This window comes from Mastigoproctus giganteus, chromosome 2 (genome assembly GCF_048544385.1).
Source record: "Mastigoproctus giganteus isolate SK-2022 chromosome 2, ASM4854438v1, whole genome shotgun sequence".
Lineage (NCBI taxonomy): Eukaryota > Metazoa > Arthropoda > Arachnida > Uropygi > Thelyphonidae > Mastigoproctus > Mastigoproctus giganteus.
This window is the reverse complement of record NC_143576.1, coordinates 73,350,968-73,375,353: the sequence shown is the minus strand read 5'-3', so window position 1 is coordinate 73,375,353 and position 24,386 is coordinate 73,350,968. Positions and strand designations below refer to the sequence as shown.

The window sequence follows — 24,386 nt, the reverse complement described above, 5'->3', positions numbered from 1 at the left end:
TGGGTTAGTAACTCTAATAAAAATAAAAGGAAAGTTGTCTTTTCTTTCCTGACTTAACTATTTGTAAGATTAAATTTACAGTGCTTTTTGAAAGAACTTAAGAGAAACTAACTAGAAACTTAAACAGAAGAATGATTCCTTTAATGCTTCAGATCGCTTTATAGAGCTTAGAAATCGCTTGGCCACGGAAATGCTTGGCACCTGGGGCCTTCTGATTTATCTTCCTTCTTATGCATCATTTCCCTCCTTAGGCATCACCCCTTTCTTGATGTATTTTGTGAAGAGTCTTACCAGTTTCTGTGTCACTTCTCTTCCTCCCAATTTTAACAACTCTACAGTAACTTCACCTTGGGCTTTTTGATCCTTCATTTTCTTCAATGCATGTTCTACCTCATTAGGAAGGATATCGTGCATGTCGTATGTGTTGCTAATTTGTGATCCATCTTCCTTACTGCTAGCATCATTCCCTTGCTCCTTATAATACTTTATAAGGAGCAAATCTTCTGCTTTATATATACTAATTTATAAGTACATCATCACTATTCTTCAAATTCAATATCATTTGTCTTTCTGTATTACTGCTCATGACTGCTGATTTAAGTCCTTTGTTTTCCCTTAATGCATGTTCTACTTTTCTTATGTTAAATCTTCTTATGCCCTCTCTTAGTCTCTAATGGCTTTGCATAACTCAGTATACTGAATTTTGTCCTTATCAGTGTTTATCTTGCTGTTCATTTGTCATCTTCAGTTCATCATGACAAGTGTTTCTTGACTAATTTTTTCTTCTTTGGATTTCTTTTTACCTATAGGTTTCTCGGGCTTTATCACTTTCAGAAAGCTGTCACATTCCTTGTTGTTGTTGTCTTGATCCTAAAAGGTCTGCATGAGCTCAAACTTGTTAAGTAGAATAGAATCTTTAATTGCAGCAATGATAGACATACAATTAGTCCCGTCACGGCATGGTGGTGCCAGGGGTTAAACTTTTATTACACGTGGGCTGGAAATGGTGAATTCAAGACGATAATCATGCACTTAACTGAAATATGCTGAATCTAGAAAATGAAATATGCTGAATCTATGTGAATCTAGAAAATGTTCCAGTACATACTGCTTTTTCAGTTCTTCTGCTATCTCAAAGGCATTCATATTATTTACTTGAGTCAGTTTTTTCCTTTCTTTTATCTATATCAAGTGTGCATCTTATTCTGTGATAATTTCCAACCTTGTTCAGGATGGTAACATCACTCACAATATACTTTCTGTTAATGAGGATAAAGTCGATTTCATTAGTTGTTAATCCATTTGGGCTCTTTCATTTCCACTTGCTGTTTACCTTTTTCTTTAAAAAAGTTTTCATTACTGACATTCAAGGTTCTGCAAATTCCACAAGTCTTTCACCTCTTTCAATTACAAAATTTCCTATAGTTTCCCTTTCTGGCTGTTTTGTCTCTTTCCAATAATGGTGTAGTGAGTTTTCTGTTCATCCAGAAGTCTTTCAATTTCAGTGTATATTTCGTCAACCTCTTCATTATCATGATGTTGGTGCATAAATCATTATAACCTTTAGTTTGTACCTCTTAGAAATACTGAGAAGCAGGCTTGACGCCCTTGGTGATGTACTTTTGAATTCCAAAATGTTGTGTTTTATATTTTTATGGACTAGAAAGCCAACTCCACCTTAACTCTTTTCATTGCTTCCATTGGTGTACAGATTTCCTCTTGATAAACTTATAAGTGATTCATTTTTTCTTGTTTCAGCCAAACTGATGGTATTCCAATTCAAATTTTCTAATTCCTTTTCCAGCTCTAATATCCTATCTTCACCGATGAGGAATCTTACGTTGTAATAGGCCAGGTTCAGTTTCCGTGCATGGCACGCTGAGCGTACCAAGATATTCTTAGCATCCTCTGCTTCCACTCTGACCCTCACACTGCCGTAAGAGTGGGATGTTGTTATTTGGTTTTCAAGAGCATTAGCAACCAAGGCCATATTGCTCCGAGGATATGCGGTGGTCATTCCCTGACCTTTCTGCATCCTCCGTATTTGGTGGTCACGGGCTCGAACCCCGATCTAATCAAGAAGCATGTGCTAGGCACATTTGCACATCTCCAGTCTGTGGGGAACCTCCCCTGAGTCTAAGGTTGCCCTCATAATCATGGTTAAGCACCTCTTACATCACTGCCTGCTTTAATATAACTGGATAAATCCCATCCTCCCCAGGTGCCTTCCTTAGGTTAACTTCAGCAATATCCCCTCCACTTTGCTCTCAATTATTACAAAATCATTTAGCACCCTGCCAGAATTTAATAAACTTTTGGCATTCCCCCTCCCTCAATAACTCCTCATGTGTGAATGTAGATGCAAAATACTCATTCAGTCTGTCAGCCACCTGAGCAGAATCATCAACAATCAAACGATCACTATTAAGTGGACCAATCTGATTCATCCCCTTCCTTCCTTCTAGAGTTTACATAAGTAAGAAATCTTTACTGTTTTTCTTTGCATCCTTTGCCAAAGTGTTCTTGTAATCTGCCTTTGCTTGCCTAACATTCTTTGTGACTTGATTACAGACTATCTTATATCTTCCATAGGCATCTGTGTCTCCTGATAATTTGTACACATCCCATGCATTTTTCTTCTCTGCCACAAGTCTCATTAGTTCATCTGGCATCCATTTAGGCCTCAACCTTGAACAGTATTTCTTAGTTGATATGAAAAGCCTAGTAGCTTCCAAGATTAATTCCTTGAATGCTTCCCATTTAAAATTTGCATTTGGTAGCATCATCAGTCGGTCCCACAGTATAGAATTTAAAAACTGTCTGAAACCTACTGAAACCTTCACGAAAGCAAAAACCCTTCCCTGTACCACTGATGGTAGTCACATCTTTGAATAAATTCAACATCAGTATAGATTGATCACTGCCACTTAGTGGTTCCTTTATTTTAGAATCTTAATGCACGAAGAATCACTGCTGATAATCAGATCAAGAGTATTACTCCCTCTGGTTGCCTCTCAAACATGCTACCGTAGAAAACAATCATCCAATAAATACAGAAACGTCTTGCTATTGTGCGTCCAGTCTATATCTGGGAAGTTAAAATCCCTCATTATAAGACAATATGATTTACTGGCCCACTTTATTTCTCTGTAGAGGCGTTCATTGTACTCATCTGTCATTAGACCTATAACACACTCCTACTCTCAACTTTGCTTTCCCAGTGCTTACGTCACACTAAACTGACTCAACACTGCACTGTCTACCCATGTCAACTTCCTTAGATTTTGTTTCTTAACTAACAGCATGACCCCTCCTCCCTTTCTGCACACATAGTACTCCCAAATTCCAATTCTCCATTCCTTAACTCTCTGTAACACCACATCTCTAATATCCCAACAATATCCATATTTGATGTGTTGACAAGTTTCCAATTAGAACAGCTCTCTGCTAGAATACTGATGGTACACATATCTTTTAATAATAAAGCCTCTTCCACAACAACTAAGCACCTGCATACATATTTTCATAGGTCATAGCCCTCTTGGGCAACTTTCTTTTACGCAGTGCATGGACAAATGAATGAAAATTGCTGTGTCAATGCTGTTTACAAATACAGTCAGTCCTCGTATAACACATGTTTACATTACACGAATTCGATCATACACGATTTATAAATAGGGGAACGATATCTTATATAACACGAACCGAATTCGTTTATGCACGATTCACCTTTGTGTTTACAAGAAATGGCAGTCGAACGCAGAATCACCCCAACCGAACGCAACATGATAGGAATGAAGAGAAGATTCTGAAAATGTATTTGTTTTTATATCAGTGAAGGGGAAACATATTTCACCATAATAACGTAAAAACCAACACAATTCCAGCTATCGGTATGCAATTAGATCAAGTTTACTACCAGTTTATAACGGATTCCACTAGCAGAAACGCAACTGGAAATTGTTTTTATTGTTTTATGGTAGTAACCCCTAGAAATGTGCTTTAGTAAATGTGAGGTGCTAATAGTGTGTTTCTGCCTTTACGCTGTTGTTTATTCAGTTGCTACACACGCGCAGCTTTGTTTATGTGTATCAAGCATACCTCCTCGTTTTGTAATTGTGCTTTATTCCCTAAAAATGAGTAAAATACTTAAAAGGTGTGAAAAGAAAGCGTCCTGGTGAAGATACTGCAGTTTCAGGGAGAAAAAGAAAAGCAATATCGATAAACAGAGGCGGACTGGATCAAAAATTCTTACCCGGGCAAATTTATAGTGCCCTCATACTCTGGTTTATGGCCAAAATCACACCGGCCTCCGGCCCACCGGTAAGGCTTATGGCCAGTCCGCCTCTCTCGATAGAGAAAAAAATATGAAATTGTGAAACGCTTTGAGCGAAATGAAAGACCATGTGATATTGCACGTGCTACAGACCTAAATGAGGCAATGCTGAGAATTACAAAGAATGCAGAGAAAATAAAAACAACTTTCATAGCAGGAACAACTCAAAGTAATTAAAATCCATTAGATTAAGACACAAAGAATTGGAAGAGATGGAACACCTGTCATCTGTTTGGATAGAAAATTAAACAAAAAACAAGTTTGCTTATGATAGAAGTAAAAGCATTGGCAATATTTTATTACGTAATAGTCGTAATAAAATGTGGAAGTATTTTATTACGATTATTTATTGTGTTTGATAATGTTTTGGTTACAAATGTGTGTTCAATCTTGGGTGGTCGGCACCTAACCCCATTTTTCCCATAGGGCTTGTTGTTTATATTGCACGATTTTGCATTGCACGAGGGTTTCTAGGAACGCAACTATCGTGCTATACGAGGACTGACTGTAATCACAATTCTAAAAATATCCGCTGAACAATAAATGTGTTTAATGAATTGTTACTTCTGTTTCATTTAGTAATTCATTGCTGCTTGTTATTAATTACTCACTAATAACAAGCCCAGAAAATACACATCCATCCTAAAGAGAGGCCTTCAGACCTGTATATAATATAAGATGCAGCCCAACCATGGCCATGTACAAAGGAATAATTGCCTCCTTTATGCAAGCCTCCTGCTAGCAAACTTCCTGTATATTAGTGACAAAAAACCATGAGCTGTCCATATCTGGCTGCAAAATTAACCCCAGGTCTTTTTCATTTTCCACTACTATGAGTAGTATCACACAGTTGGTACATTAATATTGGATTACTGCTACCCATACGCAGTATGGATAACAGTAATTACTACTACCCATATGCCTTTTTTAAAGTAAAACTTCAACTGCCATTTCTCGGCCAATTGACCCAATTTTCCTAGATCTTGTTGCAGTAGTTCACCTTGATTACTTTTGCTAACCACCCTTCCAACCTTTGTGTCATCTGCAAACTTCGACATTAAGCATGATATACCTTCATCAATATAAAAATAAATTTTCTGTTTATACTCTGGGACAACCAAACAGTCAGAGGAGTTCACAAGATAGACAGAATACAAGAAACAGCAGGCACTTCCGTAGCCAGGTGGGCAGGAGCAGCAGTGCATAGCACACGCTTCTTGATTAGACCGGGGTTCAAGTCCGTGACCACCAAATATGTAGGATGTGGAAAGGTCAGGGAATGACCACTGCATATCCATGGAGCAATATGGCCTTAGTTGCTAATGCTCCTAAAAACCAAAATAACAAATAATAACAACAAGAAACAGCACCGTATTCAGCAATCACGGGCTTGAACCCCGGTCACTCAAGGCATGTGCACTTATGCACCCGTGCGCCTGATCACTAGGCTATGGTGGATCATTAATAAATATTGAAAACAACAATGGAACCAGCACTGAAACCTCAAGGCCTTGAAGTGAAACATTTACCCTGCACAATCAGCTTTAACAAATTGTTACTTCCAAACTATGCTGATTATCAGTAGTTGGTTGGATTCAACCATTTTCATAAACCTTGCTGGAAAATGGGTATTGCCAGAAAATGGATTGCTGGATTTGGGAGGTTTGTCTATACAAGCTACACATCCCAAAAAAAGTTGATTGCACATAATTAGCACTAAAAAATAATTTTAAGCCATGCTTATCAACAGTTGCATAATCAATATAAACATATTAAAGAATATAAACCAGTTAAATATAATAATCTCACAGATACAAATCCACATTGCAATAACAGGGTATTCCCATAAGCTCAGCAAAAAAAAAATGATTACAGAACTATTGGTTGCAGAGGAAAGCAGTTTCCAACAGTATGCAACAAGTTATGGGTTCTTTCATGGAACCAAAACTTTATATAGTTTGAAATATCACTGGAATAGGGTGCTGATGCATAAAATCATGTCAATGAAATATATAATTAATAAAAAATTTACAGCTGAAACTGGTCAATAGGTCCCAAGTACTGAACATAAGCATGATACTTATCTGTTAGAAATGCTGCACCTTCTTAACACATGGAATATTTTAATGATAATGGGAGAGAAGCCAGATTACTTCTACATACACAAGACTTCAGGTAACCCCCCCCCATTACTAAAAATCAGCTAGTATCAAATCTATGGGTCATAGGTGTCATTCGTGTGGACTATGTCTATAAAATACTGCCATGGATAACTTTTACTGGGCATGCAACTTGAGACGGCACACTATCACATATGAACACTATGGTGCCAAATGCATTCTTTCATGAAACACAGTTTGATAGTCTAGTGTAAAAGAATGACATGGCTTTTGCTGTCCACTCCCCCACTTTTCCTTCTGGTGTGGCATGGGCATGCCCACTGAAAAACAAGGGACTACCTTCCCTATCAGTCCCTTTCTTCTACTTCTACCCCCCAGTCTTCTGTCCTCCTCCCAAAACTTTTCCTACACAGTGTATTTATTTATTTTTTTTTATGGAAACCCCAAACATGAAAGGTATCAAAACCTATAGTACTTAGTACTGTGCATGAGTTGAAAGAGAAGTATGGGGGGATGCCTGAAACTTTGCTCTAGAGACTAAACATGGATTTCACCACTTCAAGCCTCCAATAAGCAAAGTGGTGGTTAAGTGCAATGAGCTGAGTGAGCTCATTGCACTTATCCGTTGTATTTGAATTTCAGTTGATAAAGAGACTCTTTAGTCTCGAAAGCTACTGCCTATTACTTATTAGTATATTTTATTATTACATTAAACTGGGTTATAATTATACGTATCTATATTTGTTCTCTCAGACCATAAATACTACAAAACAGTTTGATGGTGACTGCATGATGCCATTTTGAGAGACTAGCTGGAAAAGCGAGCATCAGGGAACTAGTACTTGCATCGCTTGCAAAAATTTCTTGCAAAGTACTCCATCACTATGGTATCCCATTCACCATACTCTCTAGATTAGCTCCCCTTATGACTCCCTTTTGTTTCCCAAGTTCCTTTGAAAGGTCATACATCTATAATGACCGAGGAAGCTATTCAGAATACGACACAGGAACTAACATAAATTTCAAAATAAGCCTATCAGGAATGCTTCACGAAGTTGCAGAAGCACTGGTATTAATGCATACAATGTCAAGGAGATTACTTCAAAGAAGATGCAACCAAACAGTGGTAAACTGTTACTTCTCAAATATTACTTCAGTCCCTGCACTTTATACATTAAAAACGTGAGAATCTCAAATGCCAAATAATAATAGTTAACAACAAAAATACTCCTACAAACAAAAAAAGTCATATGACTTTTATTTTTCTACTACATATTCACAAAGTTCAATGGTTAGTAAATATGTATAAAATATAATACCATTTGGTATTTGGGGCAGGTTGCCTCACAGACACAAATGTGGTTAACTTTCTGTTGTACGATTTGATTGTTTCATTAAATTAAAACATGCAATTAAGAATGCATTATTTTGAATGCACTATCTTATTTTATTTATTTATCTTACTTATATTGAGCAAACTAGTGCATCATTCTGAAGTTGTTGAGGCTCTTTGCCACAGTACTGCCTTGTATATCTCACACTGTAGTGACCTCTGTGTGAATGGTCTCCACAGTATGAAATCAATGTACTTTGTAACACATTTAATTTGCTCAATGTTATATACAAAATGTGACTGTTCCCTTATCTGTACAATGTTTTATAATACTTGTAGTATAAGTGCTTTATGGGTGGAGGGGGTTTCAAAAATTATTTGTTCACCCAGAACAAATTCTGTTTCAATCTGACAATTCATTGGCAACCACACAAATTAAGTTTCGATCTGACAATTCATTTTTGTTCTTTGCAGCACTGAATGAAGTGAAGTGTCACAACAGATAAAGTGAAATACAGATCAGTGGTTCAGTTCCTCTTTCTGCAAGGGAAAACAACCAAAATAATCCAGAAGAAATGGTCACTGTTTAGAGAAAAGACTGTCCAGGTTAGTGTTGTTGACATTGGTATGAACAATTCAAATGTGAAAGAAACTCATTGCATAATGAAGTCCCAGTATGCTAAGCAACTGCTTGGCATCCTGGTATTTCTTCATCATACAACAGAAGTGTTGCAAAAATTGAGGCATTAATCCTCGAAGATTACAGTATTAGCATCAAAGAACTGGCTGCAGAATTCCAAACTAGGTAGGGCCTGTTATTGTTATTTTTGGTGCAAGGGCTGCTCAGGCCATATTGAGCTATCAATGATGTGGAAGATACTCATGACTCATGAACAGTCAGAAACGATCATATAAGTTTATCCGTTTGAGATAGGAGAAAAATTCTATGGGGTTGGCATCATTACCTATGATATGACAGAGCTTCAAAGATCCTTTAAGATTAGGAAGAAAACTGAATGAGAGTTGCTGGACATGCGAGTACAAGGTGCATTCAACAAGAATGTGCTTCATTGTGAATTGCAGTGTGTACACTATGGAGGATCATTGCCTGTGAGGAGAAATAGGTGAGTAATTTGACTGTAACCAATTCTTGCTCTGGCTAGGATTACTTCTTCCTTTCTGTTTTTCTGGAAGTTAGAGGCCCATAACTGTGGATCTGGTTTTATTTGAAAGAGATTATTTGTTTATCTATCTCTATCTATCTATCTATATCTGTTTTAGTTTGCCATATAACTGTCCATTGTTCCTTATATATTCTTTGTATATTAGTTTGTATCAACATATGGAACGAGAGAACATGATGAACCTGAATTAGATAGATGCTTGGCGGCATAGTCTGCACATTCATTTCCAGGTATCCCAAGTATGGCCTGGGATCCAGCAAAAGATGACTACTAGTTGGCGTTCCTGAATATGTATCAACATACTTCTTATAGTTTTTATTAAAGGATTCGTTGGTGAAGAGGTGTTTTGTAAGGCTAAAAGTGTACTCTGTGATTCCCTATATATTATACTCTTTTTGATGGACAGATGTAGAATATTTTCTAGGGCAAACTTGATGGCGAATACCTCAGCCATATAACTGCTGCATTCAGTGGGCAGTTATTTGGTTTTTAGGAACATTAGCAACTAAGGCCATATTGCTCTGGGGATATGCGGTGGTCATTCCCTGACCTTTCCGCATCCTCCGAATTCGGTGGTCACGGGTCGAACCCCAGTCTAATCAAAAAGCGTGTGCTATGCACTGCTGCTCCTGCCCACCTGGCTATGGAGGCGCCTCGGTGGGAAGTGATAAAGAGATGGTGTTAAAAGGGAAAACTGCTGCAGCACCTACTCCACTATTAGACTTTGATCCAATCAGTATATATATTTTTGTAAAAAGAGGATAATTCTCTGAGTGAACAGCATGGAGTTGTGGTATATTTATATTTGCAGGGGAATGTTTTCCCCAGTTTAGGAAGTAACTGTCGCAGGATGGTTTTATATAGGACCATGGGGGAACTAAACAGTTTGGATCTTGGAAGACTTTTTCGAGGTGAACATTCCAAGTTTCTGATAGTGCCTGTTATCTGATACCAATAGGCTGAACTGCGCTGGGTTTATTTCTATAGAATATTTTAAATTGTGGATCACTAAGTATAAGCCAAATGGGATGGGTAGGCGTGCTTCAAATTTTAGCTGCATAATTCAGAAGTAACACCTTTCTTCTGAGACAGAGTGGAACTTCATGCACTTCAATATAAAGGCTTTGTACTAGCGATGTTCTATATGCACCTGTAGCAATCCCGAGGGCAGAATGTTGAATAGGAGCAAGGTGTGTTAGAACGCTCTCCCTGGCAGAGTCATACACTGGGGCACCATAATCGACCTAATTAGAATTCTATACAATTGAAGCAGGGTATAGCGGTCCACCCCATGTTGTCGAAGAAAGAACTGAGTATATTCATTTTTCTCTGGCAAGTAGTACACTGATATTTGACATGTTCTAAGAAATTAAGCTTACTATCAAAAATCAGGCCAAGGAGGTTTTCATAACTGATATAGGACGTTTGTTACAAAAATGAATGACATTAGATTTCTGATGTGATAGTTCGTACCCATTCTGCGTCATCCATAACTCAATACTGTTAAATGAGATTTGTAATTGCCTTTCAATGAAGTTCATATTCTGTGAACTACAGGAAACAGTCAGGTCATCAGCATAGAGATACAAGTTTACAGAGTTGGGTATATTCTTATTGAAGATAAGGTAGAACTGAGCCTTGTGGGACTCCTTCCCCTTGTATATAGATTTGCAAGAGGACCTGGGGATAGCAGGCTTGAAAAGTTCTATGATGAAGGAAATTTTGTATGAAATATGTTAAGGAGCCTCTCAGGTCAAGGGAATGAAGATCTTTCAGGATCCAAAAAACCAAGTGGTGTCAAAGGCCTTCTCTACGTCAAGGCATACCATAATGAGATGGTCATTTCGGATGAATGCATTCCTGATGTTTGTTTCAGCTTTGACCATGAGATTCAGGGATGATCAGTTTTTTCTGAAACCAAATTGATTATCAGAGATTAGATATTTGGAATCAAGATACCAGGTCAGTCAACGGTGTATCATTTTTTCCAGGGTTTTACTCAAGCAGCTGGTAAGAGAAATGGGTCTATAGTTGTGAGGAATAGAGTGATCTTTCCCTGGTTTGGGAATTGCCAGTATATAGGAGTGATGCCAGCATGTGGGGAATGAATGTTCAATGAAAATACGATTGTAAAAAGTCAGCAACAAAGATAATGATTTGTTATCTAAGTGTTTAAGCATTAAATAGTAAACTCCATCCGGACCAGCAGCACTGTTCTTTGAGGTATATATATTTTTTTTTTTTTTTTTTTTGAAGTTCAAACAGTAAGTGGACGATCGTATGATAAACAAGATATGGTTTTGAAGTTCAATCGAGATTTTTCAGCTGAAGCTTTAATCTTCTGAAATGACTGGTCATATGCGGTCAAGGCAGACAGTTGTGAGAAAGACACTAGAGCATTTGCAATTTTTGCAGGAGTACACAGCTCCTGTCCATTCCAGTTGAAAACTGGGGAGGATAAAGGAGGAAATTTGCCATTTAGTTATTTTATTTTTCTCCATATTATTCTAGAATCTGTATTTTTATTAACTGAATTTGCAAATCGGACCCAGGAGTCTCTTTTTGCTTTCGTCTTGATATGGCGAGCCTTGGCTCTGAGTTTCTTATAATTTATGAGATTGTTGGTAGTAGGATGTTTGCGGAATATATTCCAAGCTCAGTTTTTTTCTTTTTTGGCACTCTTACAATCCTCATTCCACCAATAATTTATGGATCTATGGGAACTGGACTATGATGTGGGATGGCAACAGACGTAGCTACTAGGATTTGTTTAGTAATATGGTTGGTGACTATGTCAATTGGACGAGAATCGATTATCTTATTATCAAAGGATACATAAGTGTACTTTGTCCAATCTGCCTTGGAAAATTTCCATTTTATGCAGTTTTCTGAAGTTACAGAGTGTGAAGTTTGAATTTTACAGATTAGTGGATAGTGGTCACTGTTGAGTGGATCATCAAGAGCTGTCCACTCAATACAAGGAAAGAGGACCAGAGAGCAAACAGATAGATCTATTGAGGAGACTGTTCCTGTTGCTATTCCAATTGCTATTCGCATAGCAACAGCTTCAATAGAGGTTTGCAAAGGAATACATCCGCAAGGGACTCGTGAATCTATGAGAATAGCAACCCCACCGTGAGTTTTATTTGTAACTGGTCTATCTTGTCGGAAAAAGAGTATAATTTTTGATTGAGAAAGATATCTGAGTTAAATGTCTCCTGTAAACAGATGACAACTGGATTATGACGTTTAATTATTTCCTGGATATCGCTAATATTGCTACGAAAGCCTCTGCAATTCCATTGGACTACGGTGTTCATTGTTTAGATTTAGATGAAGGAGCTGATTCTATCTGTTTTTTAAAAGTCTGTTTGATGCGGTCACTTAATTTTATCTCTTTTTGGGAAAACTGGTCTCACGTCTATTTCATCCTCTGGTGCTACTAGGTGACCAAGCAGCTGAGTTGTTTGATTAGTACTGTTAGACACAGAAAGATGGCCGTCCTTTCTGGGCCTTTGCCTACTTCTTGAGAATGGTACTACATTAATGAGAATGGTAGTATGAAAGTGCTACAGTAATTTATAAATAAAGAAAATGGTAGTTGGAATGAAATATAATCTATTCAAAGGCTCTTTGGAAAGCACAGAAATCACTTGGTCACAGAACACTTGGCATCTGGGGCCGGTAGGGCCTGTAGAGAACATCATCTGTCAACAGCTGCATATGAGTAAAGTGTACGCTAGATGGGTTCCCAGACTCCAACCTCTTACCAGAAAAAGGAAAGGGCACAATGTGTACATGAAATGTCAATTTTGCCAGGAAAAACTGAAATATTGCCATGTCCTGCTATTCCCCCAACTCTACATCCTCTGATTTCTTCCTCTTTCCTGCCCTGAAGTCCTTTCTTTGTGGAAAACCCTTTGATGCTGATGAGGTGATTTCTGCTGAGTTGTGGTTTGAAGGACAGTCAGAGGACTTCTACAAAACTGCCTGCAGAAGTGTATTGAGAGGTGGCAGAAATGTGCCATTTTGTCCGGTGACTGTGTTGAAAAAAAGTGTAATACACGATGTTACAGCATTTAATCACAACTACTTATGAGTGAATACAAATCTTGTTTGAACACCCTCCTCATATGTCCTAAATTTACTTGAGTACATTTCATTTGACAGTGTCATTAGGCATACAAAAATATTCCTATAACCAGATTATAAGGATGCAATTAAAAAACATATACATGTACTATGATAGGCAAACATATAAAAATTTTTCAGTATTGTTCAAAACAAGTTTGCTATGTAGAGATAATTCACAAGGCATATTATTCAAAACTGTGAAATTTTATATAGGTTAAATAACTAATCACACCTTTTGTCTCCTGTAACTTTTTGAACTGTTCCAGAAAGCTCCCATCATTTTTAAAAAAGTTGATACCAGCTCCCAAAGATGAAGGCGAAGTATCTTCAGAACTATAAATGTATATATGAAATAATAAATACTAAATATTACATGATAATCATTACAATGAATTATGAATAAATATAAGAGAAATTATTCAAAATTTTGTTTTCTAATAAAATAATTAGTATAGACAAAATGTATGACATTTATAAGCCTTCAATAATAATTACTGATCCATGCATCCCTTATCACTTGATTTCCCTTATTTCATCCAGTTATCTGTCCAACCTTTCTTTAAATTTAAATAAACTCTCCGGCTCCATAAGATTAGCAATTTGTTCCCAAAGCTAATTACTCCTTAACTAAAACAAAATTTTATTTTCTCTAGACTGTAACTATTCTTGTTAATTTAAGTATAACCTTCCATTTTTTTGCACACCCTAGGGAAAAAAAAACATTCCCACTGCTCAGTTTATAGAGAGCAAGAGGCAGAGAGGGAAATTAATTTCAAATTGCACAATTTAAGAGTTTAAGACTTTCAGAGGGTTGAATAAACCAAATGCTGATGGTCTCAGAGATTCAAAATAAGTAGATTATCAGTACTCGATTAAAAACTGCACCCGATAATCTGTCATCTTTATTCAAACTTTCTCAGGTGACTAATGCCCACACGCACAGGATACGAACTTAAATTGAGAAAGAATGATTGCAGAATCTTGTTTTTTCATTGCAGAAATACAGCAAAAATTTACTTCAACGAGATAGTAACCAATGCAATAAACCTCAACCTAGTGCTGCGAAGGCAGAAAATTCAATAAATCTAAAGATTCGGGCAAATTATTAGAAAAAAATGGGCAAATGGAGTACGATTTATTTATTTTTTTTTTTTTTGGCAGATTCTGTATGAGCTTGCTTCTTAGTATCCTTTTACTGAAACACCAAAGTGTTTTTTTTTCTTTAGCACTACCATTAGTTGACACATATGATGCAAGATGAAGAAAGCAAGCTTATATAGCATGAGCCAAAAAAAAAAAAACCCTGTTTCATCCATTCATTCACTCCAAACGTTTGTCTAGTTCAGCCTTGAATTTAAGCTGTAAACTTCCACAATGATAGATAGCATTAGTAGAGGCATACGATGCAAGAAAGCAAGCTTATGCAGCATCAGCCCAAAAAACACACTCCGATTTCACCCCTCCGTTCATTCCAAATACCTGTCCAGCTCGGCCTTAAATTTATTCAGGCTATCAACTTCGACAACAAAAGATGTAAGTCTATTCCACCAATCAAATACCCACTGGCTAAAGGCAAACTTCCACACATCCATCCTACAACAGTCTTTCCACAATTTGAATTTATGCCCTCAGGTGATTATTCTCAGCAAGAAAAAGAATTCCATTAGCATTGAGCATGCTCAAACCATTCAAGCCACCTCAATCAGATCACCTCGCAGGTGCCTAGTCTCCAAACACTGTAATCTGCAAAACTTAAGCCCTTCTTCATAAGTGTCCCTTTGTTTCATTCACTAATCTTGTTACCCTTCTCTGTACTCGTTCCAACACCTCTACATCCTTCTTAAAATGAGGCCTCCAGACCTCCATACAGTATCAAGGTGTGGCCTAACCATTGCCTTATACAAGGGGATAATCACCTTCTTATCCCTGCTAGAAAAATTCCTGTATATCATTCACAAGACACCACAAGCTACTCTTGCAGACCACCTGCACTGCTCAGAAAACTTCATATCTGCCTGCAAAATTATCCGCAGGTCTTTTTCATTCTCTACCACTGTCAGTGTAGTACCACAGAGTTGATACGTTACTCAGAGGTTACTGCTTCCCATACATAGTACTTTATATTTATCAATGTTAAACTTCATTTACCACTTCGCAAACCCATCTGCTCAACTTTTCTAGATCCTGTTACAGCAGCGTACTGTTATTAGTGTCATTAACAACACTGCCAACCTTCATATCATCTACAAACTTGGACATTAAGCCTGATATACCATTATCAATATCATTTATAAATACAGAAAACAACAATGGACCCAACACTGAACCCTGAGGGACTCCACTAATAACATCATTCCAGGAAGAGTACTGCCCAATGATTACCACTCTGTCTTCTTCCACTCAACCATCCCTTTATCCATAGCAGCAATTTGCCTCCAATGCCACACTACTCCAATTTGTGCAGCAGTCTTCCATTTGCAGCAGTATCAAAAGCCTTTCTAAGATCCAAATATATGATATCAAAGTTATTCCCTGAATCCACTTGCTTTGTGACCACATCACAGTATCCAATCAAATTGGTCAGAGAAGGCTTCCACTTAACAAAACCATGCTGTGCACGAGCTTTAACTGAAGTCTTGTCTAGATGAAGCTGCAGTGTTGTCTTTAATAAGTGCCCCCATTAATTTCCCTGGAACAGAAGTTAAACTAACAGGTCTCTAATTACTTGTGTCACCCTTTGATCCTCCTCTGTGAATTTCGGTCACATTTGACCATCTCCAGCCCTTGGATACCTCCCCTGAGTCCAAGGAAGCTCTCATAATTATGGCTAAGGGTTTGCTTACTTCCTTTGCTGCCTGCTTTAATATAACTGGATAGATTCCATTCAGCCCGTATGCCTTTTTTATGTTTATCTTCAAAAATTTCTCCTCCACTTTCCTCTCAGTTATTACAAAATCATCTAGCTCACTGCCAGAGTTTAATTCACCTCTGGCATTCCCCTCCTTGAATAACTCCTCATCTGTGAATGCAGATGAAAAATACTCATTTAGTTTGTTAGCCACACAAGCAGGAGGCACCTCCACAGCAAGGTGGGGAGGATCAGCAGTGCATAGCACACGCTTCTTGATTAGAAAGGGGTTCGAGCCCGTGACCACCAAATACGGAGAATGCGGAAAGGTCAGGGAATGACCACCGCATATCCCCAGAGCAATATGGCCTTAGTTGCTAATGCTCCTAAAAACTAAAATAACAACAATAACAAACCCGAGCAGGATCATCATCAGTTGGACCATCGATATCCAGTGGACCAATCTGATTCATCCCTTTCTTTCTAGAGTTTACATAGGTAAAGAACTCTTTGCTGTTTTCTTTGCATCCTTTGCCAAAGATTTCTCTTAATCTGCCTTCGCCTGCCTAACCTCCTTTGTAACTTGGTTACAGATCAACTTATATCTATCATAGGCTTCCATGTCACCCATTAATTTATATGTATCCCATGCATTTTTCTTCTCTGCCACATGTGTCTCATTAGTTCATCTGACATCCATTTAGGCCTAAACCTTGAACAATATTTCTTAATTGGTATGTAAAGCCTAGAAGCTTCCAAGATTAATTCTTTGAATGCTTCCCATTTTGAATTTGCTGTTGGTAACATCATCAGTTGGTTCCACCATAAAGAATTTGAATACTGTCTCAGACCTCCCTAGTCGCCTTTACAAAAGGCAAAACCCCTTCCCTTTACCCTTGATGGTAGTTACCTCTTTGAGTAAATCCAACTTCAGCACACTGATCACTGCCACCTAGTGGTTCCTTTATAGAAGAACTTTATAGATAAAAATTTATTCCAGCAATCAACCAGCCACTGGCTAAAAGCAAATTTCCACACATCTATTCTACACTGCTATTTCCTCAATTTTAATTTATGACTCCTCAGGTGCAGAATCTCAGCAAAAGGAAGAATCCCATCAGCACTGGGCTTGTTCAAACCATTCGGGGCCATATACACCTGAATCAGATCACCTCGCAGGCACTTAGCTTCCACACGCTACAATTTGCAGAACAATTGCCTATAGCAAACCTTCATTCCACTCACTAATCTTGTTGCCCTTCTCCATACTAATGCTAGTAGTTCAATATCTTTACTAAAATAAGGCCTCCAGATCAGTACCCCAGGTGTGGCCTGACCATTGCCTTATATAAGGGGATAATCAACTCCTTATCCTTGCTGGCAAAATTCTTATATACATCTTTGACAAGACACCATGAGCTACTCTTGCAGTCTGTCTGTACTGTTCAGAAAACTTCATATCTGACTGCACAATTACCCTCAGGTCTTTTTCATTCTCCACTACCCAGAGTGTAGTACGTACAGTTGGTATGTTGCTCTGGGGTTACTACTACCCATATGCAGTACTTTGAATTTGTCAATGTTAAACTTAAGTTTCAAACTTAAGGCTCAAGCTAATGGGAGTGTTGTGGCTCAGGGGAGAATTGAGGGGGGCAGTTGCCCTCTGAATCACAGCCTATTAAAATGCACTACTTGCTTGATGTTTGTGGAACAGTCGGGTACGGGACATGATACTGCCATGGGGGATGTCTTTGTGTGTGTGCGACATGCAAGGAGTGTCAGGAAATCAGGCGACAACTCAGCATTCTTTTGGGCCTATATGAGAGCTTGAAGGAGAGGGTGGATGCCGTTGAAGGATTAAAAGTGAGGGGCCCATCAAGCTCTCAGATGCCCACACCAATGGAAGTGATTGCACTTGGTCATTACGCAACACAGCGGCAGCCCCCAAGGCAGAATGCGCTGTTCCCAAAGGAACTAGTAGTTGACTCTATTGTCAGGGAAACGGGAAACATGCTTTGTAAAAAGGATAGGTGAAACAGGACCAGGATATGTCTGCCAGGAGCAAAGGTTGATGACGTTGTAGAGCGGATATCATCTTTTAAGAGCACAAAAGGTGATATATTTGTACACGTTGGCACTAATGATTTTAAGAGTAGGAGACCGGCGGAATTACTTAACAAGTACAGGTCACTGTTGAAAAAAAGCCGTGAATTAGGGTTGAATTTGAAAGTGTCCGCAATTCTGCCCAGACACGATAGGAGGGAATAAATGATGAGAGCCCTATCGATCAATTCAGCCCTGGAAAGATTGGGCAAGGCTCAAGGGGTAGAATTTTTTTCAGCTTGGTCTGTACTTGTTAACAGGAGAGACTGCTTCTACAGGGATGGGATACACTTAAATAGAAAGGGTGCAAGAATGTTTGCTGATGCTATCGAGGCAGTGTTAGGTGAGTCGGAATTCTGCTAGATTGGGGGGATACAAGAACTAATAGATTAACAGTAGCCACTGGCAGAAGTGAAAGTGATTCTTGCACTGCTTCTATTGGAATGAGCCGCAGCCTGGAAAATAAGATGCAGGATATTTCAGAGACTGCTGGGAATCATTGGGGTACAAGTAAACAAATGGGTTGTGTTAGGGTAGCTAAGAAAAAGAACAGGTGCATGTATACTTGCGTGTACACCAATGCTAGGAGTTTAGTAAATAAATTTGATGAATTTGAGGTATTGCTCAAAACATCAAAGGCAGATATTGTGGGGATTTCAGAGACGTGGTGTCACACATATAAGGAATGCAGAACTGGAATTTGGGGAGTACAATGTCTACAGAAGGGATAGACAGGATAGGAAGGGAGCAGGGATTATGTTATTAGTTAAGAAATACATAAAATCCAAGGAAGTGAAGCCAGTCAACATTGCTGGACAGTGCAGTGTCGAGTCAGTTTGGTGTGACATAAGCATTGGGAGATCAAAATTGAGAGTAGGAGTGTGCTATAGGCCTAATGACTCTGATGAGTATAATAAGAAATTGTACAGGGAAATAGAGTGGGCCAGTAAATCAGAGAGTCTTATAATGGGGGATTTTAATTTCCCAGATATTGACTGGAATTTGGGAGCTGGTCACTCACACACTAGCAAGGCTTTTGTGGATTTATTGGATGATTGTTTTCTACATCAGCATGTTCGGGAGGCAATTAGAGGGAGTAATACTCTTGATTTGATTATCAGTAGTGATTCTTCATGCATTAAGAATCTGCAGGTAAATGAACCACTAGGTGGCAGTGATCAAAGTGTGCTGAAGTGGGATTTACTCAAAGATGTAACTACCATTAGGGGTAAAGGGAAGGGTTATTGCTTTCGTAAAGGCGACTACGATGGACTGAGACAGTATTTAAATTCTATACAGTGGGACCACCTGATGATGTTACCAACAGCAAATTCAAAATGGGAAGCATTCAAAGAACTTATCTTGGAAGCTACTAGCCATTACATACCAACTAAGAAATATTGTTCAAGGTTTAGGCCTAAGTGGATGTCAGATGAACTAATGAGACATATGGCAGAGAAGAAAAATGCATGGGATACAAACAAATTAACACGTGACACAGAAGCCTATGATAGATACAAGTTGATCTGTAACCAAGTTACAAAGGAGGTTAGGCAGGCGAAGGCAGATTAAGAGAAATCTTTGGCAAGGGATGCAAAGAAAAACAGCAAAGAGTTCTTTACTTATGAAAACTCTAGAAGGAAGGGGATGAATCAGATTGGTCCACTTGATATCAATGGATCAACTGTTGATGATCCTGCTCAGATAGCTGACAAACTAAATGAATATTTTGCATCGACATTCACACATGAGGAGTTATTCAGCGAGGGAAATGACAGAGGTGTATTCAACTCTGGCAGTAAGCTAGAGAATCTTGTAATAACAGAGTAAAGTGGACGAGAAATTGTTGAAGATAAACACAAGAAAGGCACCTGGGGTGGATGGGATCTATCCAGTTATATTAAAGGAGGCAGCAGAGGAAGTAAGCAAACCCTTAGCCATAATTATGAGAGCTTCCTTGGACTCAGGGGAAGTACCCATGGACTGGAGATGTGCAAATGTTACCCCAATTCACAAAGGAGGATCAAAGGGCGACACAAGTAATTATAGACCTGTTAGTTTAACTTCTGTTCACGGAAAATTAACGGAGGCACTGGTTAAAGAAGCACTGCTGGATCATCTAGACAAGACCTCAGTTATAGCTCAGACACTGCATGGTTTTGTTAAGGGGAAGTCTTGCCTGACCAATTTGATTGGATACTATGATGCAGTCACAAAAGAACTGGATGCAGAGAATAACTTTGATATTATATACTTGGATCTTAGAAAGGCTTTTGATACTGTTGCACATGGAAGACTGCTGCACAAATTGGAGCAGTGTGGCATTGGAGGAAAATTGCTGCTATGAATAAAGGGGTCGTTGAGGGGGAGAAGACAGAGTGGTAATCAATGGACACTGCTCATCGTGGAGTCCCTCAGGGTTCAGTATTGGGTCCATTATTGTTTTCTGTATTTATAAATGATACTGATGATGGTATATCAAGCTTAATGTCCAAGTTTGCAGACGATACAAAGGTAGGCAGGGTTGTCAAGGACACTACTGACACTATGCTGCTGCCACAGGATATGGAAAGGTTGAGCAGATGGGCTGAGAGGTGGCAAATGAAGTTTAACATTGACAAATGTAAAGTACTACATATGGGAAACAGCAACCCCAGAGCAACATATCAACTCTGTGGTACTACTCTGACAGTGGTAGAGAATGAAAGGGACTTGGGGGTGGTTGTGCAGTTTTCTGAGCAGTACAGATGGGCTGCAAGAGTAGCTCATGGTGTATTGTCGATGATACATAGGAATGTTTCTAGCAGGGATAGGGAGGTGATTATTTGCTTGCAAGGCAATGGTCAGGCCACACCTAGAGTACTATATACAGGTCTGGAGGCCTCATTTCAAGAAGGATGTAGAGATGCTGGAACGAGTACAGGAAGGGCAACAAGATTAGTGAATGGAACAAAGGGTTGCTCTTACGAAGAAAGGCTTAAGTTTTGCAAATTACAGTGTCTGGAGACTAGGCACCAGCGAGGTGATCTGATTGAGGTGTATAAAGCTTTGAATGGTTTGAGCATGCTCAATGCTGATGGGATTCTTCCTCTTGCTCAGAATAATCACCTGAGAGGGCATAAATTCAAATTGAGGAAAGACAGATGTAGGATAGACGAGAGGAAATTTGCCTTTAGCCAGCGGGTGGTTGGTTGGTTGGTGGAACAGACTTCCATCCCTTGTCGTGGAAGTTGATAGCCTAAATAAGTTTAAGGCTCGGCTGGACAGGTATTTCGAACAAACAGAGGGGTGAAGTGGAAGTGGTTACTTTTTTATTTAGTTATTTTTTTTTTTTATTTTTATTTTTTTTTTTTGGCTGATGCTGCATAAGCTTGCTTTCTTGCATCAAATGCCTCTACTAATGCTAAGTTGCCACCTCTCAGCCCAGCTGCTCAACTTTTCTAGATCCTGTTGCAGTAGCATACTGTCATTAACAACCCTGCCAACCTTTGTATCATATATAAACTTAGACATTAAAAATGAAATACTTTCATCAATATCACTGATAAATACAGAAAACAACAATGGGCCAAACACAAACCCCTGAGGAACTCCACTAACAACATTAGTCCATGAAGAGCAGTGTCACTGATTACCACTCTGTCTTCTCTCTCTCTCAAATATCCTTTTATCTATTGTAGCAACTAGCCCTTAATGTCATACTGCTCCAACTTGTACGGTAGTCTTCTGTGTGCAACAGTACCAAATGTTTTCCTAAAATCCAAGTATACAATATCAAAATTATTTTTTGCATCCAATTCCTTTGTAACCACATCATAGTATCCAATCAAAAAATTGGTCAGGCAAGACTTCCCCTTAACAAACCCATGCTGCATCTGAACTATAACTGCCATCTTGTCTAAACGATCCTGCAGTGCTTCTTTACCAGTGACTCCATTATTTTCCCTAGAACAGAAGTTAAACTAACAGGTCTGTGGGGGCCTCTCCTGAGTCCAAGAATGCTCTCATAATCATGGCTAAGGACCTCCTTACTTCCTTTGCTGCCTCCTTTAATGTAACTGGATAGATCCCATCCACCCCAGATGCCTTCCTTAAGTTTAACTTCAGCAATTTCTCCTCCATTTTGCTCTCAGTTATTATAAAATCATATCATCCTGTCAGAGTTTTATAAGCTTCTGACCTCCACTTCCTCACAGAAGTCCTCATGTGTGAATGTAGATGCAAAATACCCGTTCAGTTTGTCAGCTACCTGACAGAATCATCAACAATCGAACCATCAATATCAAGTGGACCAATCTGATTCTTCCCCTTCCTTCTAGAGTTTAAATAAGTAAAGAAGTCTTTACTGTTTTAATTTTGCATCCTTTGCCAAAGATTTCTGTAAATTTGCCTTTGCTTGCCTAATTTCCTTTGTAACTTGATTACAAAATATCTTATATCTACTATAGACATCTGTCTCCACTTAATATTCATATGTCCCATGCATTTTTTTTCTCTGCCACGAGTGTCATTAGTTCATCTGACATCCATTTAGGCCTATACCTCAAACAGTATTTTTGCTTAAAAAGCATAGAAGCTTCCAAGATTAATTCTTTGAATGCTTCCCATTTAGAATTTGCTGTTGGTAACATCATCAATTGGTCCCACTGTATAGAATTAAAAAAAACTGTCTGAGACCACTGTAGTCACATTTATGAAACAAAAACCCTTCCCCCCTGATGGTAGTTACATCTTTAAGTAAATCCCACATCAGTACACTGTGATCACTGCCACCTAGTGGTTCCTTTATCTGCAGATTCTTAATGCATGAAAAATCCCTGCAGATAATCAGATTGAGAATATTACTCCCTCTGGTTGCCTCTCGAATGTGCTGCTGTGGAAAACAATCAACCAATAAATCCACAAAAGTCTTGCTAGTGTGTGAATGACCAACTCAAGTTCCAGCCTATAAGTTAAAATCCCCCATTATAAGACAATGATTTACTGGCCCCCTCTACAAGGTGCTATCCAAAATTTCACGAAATGTATTTATAAAATAAATTAGACTCACCCTGGGTAGTAGTAGTAGTAGTGGCACATTATGCAAGAAAGAAAGTGTAGGAGCTTATGCAGCATCAGCCAAAAAAAAAAAAAAAAAAATCACACCATTCCCTCCAAATGCCTGTCCAGTTCCTCCTTAAATTTATTTAACCTATCAACTTCCACAACGACAGATGGAAGTTTGTTCCAGCAATTAACCACCCGCTGGCTAAAGGCAAATTTCCGCACATCTATTCTACATCTGTCCTTTCTTAATTTGAACTTATGTCCCCGTAGGTTTGTAATCTGAACAAGTGGAAGGATCCCATCAGAATTCGGCGTGCTCAACCCATTCAAGGCCTTATAGACCTCAATCAGATCACCGCGCAGGTGCCTAGTCTCCAGCCACTGCAATTTGCAGAACTTAAGCCTCTCTTGGTAAGAGAATCCCTTCATTCCCCTCACCAATCGTGTTGCTCTTCTCTGTACACGCTCAAGCAAATCTACATCCTTCCTAAAATGAGGCCTCCAGACCCTGTACGCAGTACTCAAGGCATGGCCTGACCATTGCCTTATACAGAGGGACAATCACCTCCTTTTCCCTGCTAGCAAAATTCCTATATATCATTGACAAAACCCCATGACCTGCCCTAGCAGCCTGTCTGCATTGCTCAGAAAACTTCATATCTGACTGCACAATTACTCCCAGGTCTTTTTCATTTTCTACCACCTTAAGTGTAGTACCACACAGTTGGTATGTTTCTCTGGGGTTACTTCTACCCATATGCAGTACTTTGCATTTGTCAAGGTTGAACTTCAGTTGCCACTTCTTAGCCCATCTGCCCAAATTATCTAGATCCTGTTGCAGTAGCACACTGCCATTACTGTCATTAACAACCCTGCCAACCTTTGTGTCATCTGCAAACTTCGACATTAAGCCTGATATACCTTCATCAATATCATTGATAAATACACAAAACAACAGTGGACCCAACACCGAACCCTGTGGGACTCCACTAATAACATTAGTCCACGAAGAGCAGCACCCATTGATTACCACCCTCTGTCTTCTCCCACTTAACCATCCTTTTATCCATTGTAGCAACTTACCCTTAACACCATTCTGCTCCAATTTGTACAGTAGTCTTCCATGCGCAACAGTGTCAAAAGCTTTCCTGAAATCCAAGTATATGATATCAAAATTATTTTTTGCATCCAGTTCCTTTGTGACCACATCATAATAACCAATCAAATTTGTCAGACAAGACTTTCCTTTAACAAACCCATGCTGTGTTTGAATTATTGCTGC

At 38.7% G+C, this 24,386-nt stretch overlaps 1 protein-coding gene across 1 annotated transcript in view; it reads right to left on the bottom strand.

Moving 5' to 3' along the window:
* Positions 1–24,386, bottom strand: part of LOC150089342 (SURP and G-patch domain-containing protein 1-like) — a 306,779-nt gene that overhangs the window by 261,497 nt on the left and 20,896 nt on the right. Inside the window, exon 2 of the mRNA XM_090368518.1 lies at positions 13,340–13,440. Within this exon, the coding sequence (XP_090224644.1) occupies positions 13,340–13,440 (101 nt within the window). The remainder of the gene's footprint in view (positions 1–13,339; positions 13,441–24,386) is intronic.